At 48.0% G+C, this 4,659-nt stretch overlaps 1 protein-coding gene across 1 annotated transcript; it reads right to left on the reverse strand.

The window, feature by feature from the left end:
- LRIT2 (leucine rich repeat, Ig-like and transmembrane domains 2) lies at positions 1-4,260 on the reverse strand (the record flags this gene model as incomplete). The annotated part of the gene is made up of 3 exons (XM_082673738.1): positions 1-794; positions 3,079-3,860; positions 4,151-4,260. 3 exons carry the CDS (start codon positions 4,258-4,260, stop codon positions 1-3), a joined length of 1,686 nt encoding a protein of 561 aa, XP_082529864.1.
- Between the last annotated feature and the right edge of the window lie 399 nt (positions 4,261-4,659).

Genomic DNA, 4,659 nt, shown 5'->3' on the forward strand with positions numbered 1-4,659 from the left:
TTAGGGGCTGGAGGCCCACACCATTCCTCCCGGGCCACTATCTCCCTCTTCATCTCTCTCCTCGTCCCCCTCCCCCTCAGCACCTCTGTGCCCCAGGCCATCTTCACAGACAGCTGTGTGGTCTCTGTAGGAGACATCCCTGTGCTCTGGGACTGCCGGGGGGCATCTGGGGGCTTTCCTGCGATGAGGACAGCAGCGCAGGCCCCACTCCCTGCAGCTGCAGGGAGCCTGGACTGCCCAGACATAGGCGCCCACAGGCACCGAGAGCAGCACAGCACACAGGATCACCATGGTGTGCAGGAGGCGCTCCCGTCCCTCCAGCCCGCCGTGGTCTCGGCCCGTCACAAAGACCACACACCGGCCCTGGCGTGGGGGCTGGCGCCCCAGGCTAAGGCAGACCTCGTATTTTGTGCCGGGGAGGAGATCATCCACCAAGTATGTGCTGATTCCTGGGCCAACATGAACGACCTCCTTCCTGCGGGCTTCTTCCGACCCAATGTAGAGGGTGAACCACTTCTCAGGGGTGTCGGCCGCCACAAACCATTCCAGCACGATCCCATGCACTGTCTGCTTAACCACCCGCAGGTCAACGTAGGCATTGCCCTCCGAAGTGGAGAAAAGAGAATGGAGTGTGGGCGCGGCCTGGGCGGGCTGGACGTGGAGGGAGATGACACAGCTGCTCCTGCCGATGGAGTTGGAGGCTACACAGGTGTAACTGCCCCTGTCTACCAGGTGGGCAGCAGGTATGACCAGCTCCGACAGAGCAGCATCTTCTGCAGTGGACGAGGTCAACACTGGGTAGAGAGACAGCAAAACAGCTCAGGTGGACATTTCTCTGATAGACAGTCAGCTGGAGAGTGTCCAGCAATGCCAGTTTTTTGTTAAAAGGTGGTGGCGACCATTTATGAAGCATGTACTAGGCGCCAGGTGTTGCCTCTCAGCAATCCTGTAAGGTGAGCACCCAAATTTTACACATGGGAAGTTGGGGACTAGAGTGATTAAGCAACTTGCCTATAGTGAGAATCGTTCAGGGGTGTCGATCTGGAACCTAGTTCTTCTGTCTATGAAGACCACACACTTTTTTTTTTTTTTTTTTTTTAATGCGGTACGCGGGCCTCTCACTGTGGTGGCCTCTCCCGTTGCGGAGCACAGGCTCCGGACGCGCAGGCTCAGCGGCCATGGCTCACGGGCCCAGCCGCTCGACGGCATGTGGGATCTTCCCGGACCTGGGCACGAACCCGCGTCCCCTGCATCGGCAGGCGGACTCTCAACCACTTCGCCACCAGGGAAGCCCCAGACCACACTCTTTTAACTTCACTAGCTCCTCCCACCAAACGACCTTAGCCTCGCTGAGCTAACACGTGGTTTCCAGGAGATCGCTAACAACAGTGCGATTGTACAATACTGTGAGCTTCAGGAAGTGCCTTTTTACTTCCCGGATGTAGAGTGGCTCAGAGCCTGGAGCCAAGTGCCTGGATTCTATCCATTACTAAATATATGGTCTTGGATGAGTCGCTTAGATTCTCTTGGCCTCAATTTCCTCATCAGTAAAATGGGATGATAACAGTATTTACTCCGTAAGTTTGATAGTAAGTGCTCAGTAAGTGTTAGCTGTTATTATTACTGAGAGAATGGATCTAACATGGTACCGAAGAGAATGATAATAGAACATCACAAAAGGTAACATCTGGATGCATCTCATCATTCTCAAAGAGGCTACGACAACAGATCCTATGTTTCTCCTTCATTGGTATTTAACCTCAAGCCTATAAGACGTAATCAAATGATAGGAAAAAGTCAAAATTTCAGCTAATTAAGCATTTTTTAATCATCCAGAGGTTTGTCACCATATATAACAAATATCTGGGTGACTGATTGTACTTCTCAAGTTTCACTTAGATATTTCTAGTTGTCTTCTAGATAGAGTCGAGATACTTCTAAAGAGGCCATCCCTGGCTTTGTGATGTACCCCAGCGCTGAAGGGTGGCATTAAAGGTGATTTCAGCTGAGGTGTGATAACAGAGCATGAACTTCAGGAAATGAGAGGCAGTTTAGAATCCCAGCGGTGGGGCCCACGAAGGTCACTCCCTCTCCCTGGGTCCCAGCATGGCAACTTCAAGCCAATAAGGTCTGATCAACACAGCGGTAGGAAAAGTAAAATTCAGTCAATATCTAGGACTTCCCAACTTTGCCTAGTAAGAGTTAGCTGGGGGGTAGGCAATGGCAGAGGGAGGAAACACTTGTTAAAATACATTCTCTCAGGCCCTCCCCTGGACTAACGGAATCAAATCTCCAGGGAGAGGCCTGAAAATTTTATTTGAAACAAGCACCCCAGGTGATTCTGCTCAGAGAAGTTTAAGAAATAAGTAATAGATAATCTCTAGAATCAGTTCTAGTCAGAAATTCTCTGATTTAAAAATAAACGGTATGGTTTTTTTGCATCTAGAAGGCTTTCAAAGAATATATGTGTTCATATACAATTCTATAGTATTTATATCAATACAATATTGTTAAGTCAATTCATATATATTAACATCTTACATCCTATCAAGATCTATAAGCAACAAATATATATATATGCAACAAATATGTATGTAATATATATATTTACATCTTACTTCCTATAGAGACCTGTATGCAAAAATATATAGATATATATTATACATATATGTGTGTAACAAATATATATTATATTGATAGATAGATCTGTATGCAACAAATATATAAATATATATTATATGGAGTACATATATTTACATCTTATATCCTATAGAGATCTGTACGCAACCATGTAAAATAATGCCAATAGGGAGTTCCCTGGCGGCCTCGTGGTTAGGATTCCGGGCTTTCACTGAGTCGCATGACCAAATAATAATAATAATAAAATAATGCCAATAGTGGAACACTGTCTCGGAATTTTTTCTGTCGTGGTGAGTATAATTCAGGTCTGTCCCAGTCTTACCTGCACCCCTCCTTCATGATTGACCCAGTTTAGAACTTCTCTATTGAGGGCAGGGTTGCTACAGACCTCCCCAACCGCCCCCCGCCAAGATACATGGAGAGGGTGCATGCACTTACCATCAAATTCCCTCCACTTGCTCAGGGGATAAGTCCAGGCAATAGTTGGTGAGGGGCTAGCCTGTACCAAGCATCGCAGGGTCACATTCTGTCCCACCCGGATGCTGACATTGGCACTGGGGGTTGAGATCTGCGGCTTCATGCAAGCACTGAGCTCTGTTTCGTGAAAAAGCTGCCCTGCTTTGGAGAGAGGACCTCGACACGTGAGGTAGGGATTCACCAGGACTACTGGAAGACTGATGGACTTTACAAACTGGACAAGTCCCCTTAGGCGACAGTCACATAACCAGGGGTTGTCGTGCAGCGCCAGCATCATGCTGGAGAGAATCTCGGTCTCACAGCCAGGCTGCCGGTGTTTCTGGTAGGCTGGCCAGTTCAAGAAGACACTCTTGGCTACAACTGTAAGCCTATTGGAGGATAGGTCAAGGTAGGTCAGGTTGACCAAGAACTGAAGAGCCAGTTCAGGGAGTGCATCAATCCTGTTGTGTTTGAGGTCCAAGACCCGCAGGAGCGGGGTGGCACGGAACTCCGTCCATGGTACTGAGCGGAGTTTGTTGCCCTCCAGTCTCAGCTCTTTCAGTTCTGACAGGTGCTCCAGGGCTCCTAGATGGATCACAGTGACATTGTTAAAATTGAGCCAAAGGTACTCCAAGGTGCTCATGTTGATGAAAGACCCTCGGGGCAGTTCAAATAAGGGTGAATTTTCAATTCTCACTTGCTTGAACTCTTCAGGAAGTTTCCTTGGGATCTTTCCCAAAGTGATAGACACGCACTGCAGAGTCCTGTACAAAAAACCACAACAGCTTTGAGATGTACATCAGGAAACTGGGAGGTGGGATCAGGCTTATCCTGGCATTAGACATATGCATTAGAAGGAAATAATACGATTCTCTTGAAATACAAGAGTTAGACCCATTTTGGTAAAAGCGCGCAGTTTATCAAAGCTCAGCACCAGTTAGAGGGAGTCTCACAGAGATTTTGCTGATTTCCTGCCAAATCTTGGCCTGCTCCCACTTCACACCATCCCCAAAGAAAGCCCGTCCCCTACTGGGATCCTGTTAGCCCAGCGCACCTGCCAAAACTCTCCTCTGAGCAGGTACATCCTGGCAGACAGGATAGCTGAGCTGCATGTGAATCCAGAAAGACCAGAACTAGCAAGAAATAGTGAGAAACTGAAGCCATATTCTTCTGTGAGAAACTACCTTATGAGTTTTTGAATAAGTATAGTCCAAGCTTCCGAGTGGCAAATCCTATTATTGGTAATCCATAATGATGTAGGTCAGCACAGCAGCAGCAAAGCCCCTGGATGCTCTGAGGTCTGTTATGGCCCAGATCACAAGCTCAGTAAGAACCCAGAAGAGGGAGCTATGTCTCTTAACTAAGGTCAGAAGATTTACCGTTTTTCTGGTTTTTGAGTCCAGAGAGCAAACTATAAGCCAAATGTCCAATTCAGTCCTGATACTGCCTCCCCTCAGTCTCATAAAAAAGATCTGAGAGGACTTCCCTGGTGGCGCAGTGGTTGAGAGTTCGCCTGCTGGTGCAGGGGACACGGGTTCGTGCCTCGATCCGGGAAGATCCCAC

This window comes from Grampus griseus, assembly GCF_964374135.1.
Source record: "Grampus griseus genome assembly, chromosome: 16".
Lineage (NCBI taxonomy): Eukaryota > Metazoa > Chordata > Mammalia > Artiodactyla > Delphinidae > Grampus > Grampus griseus.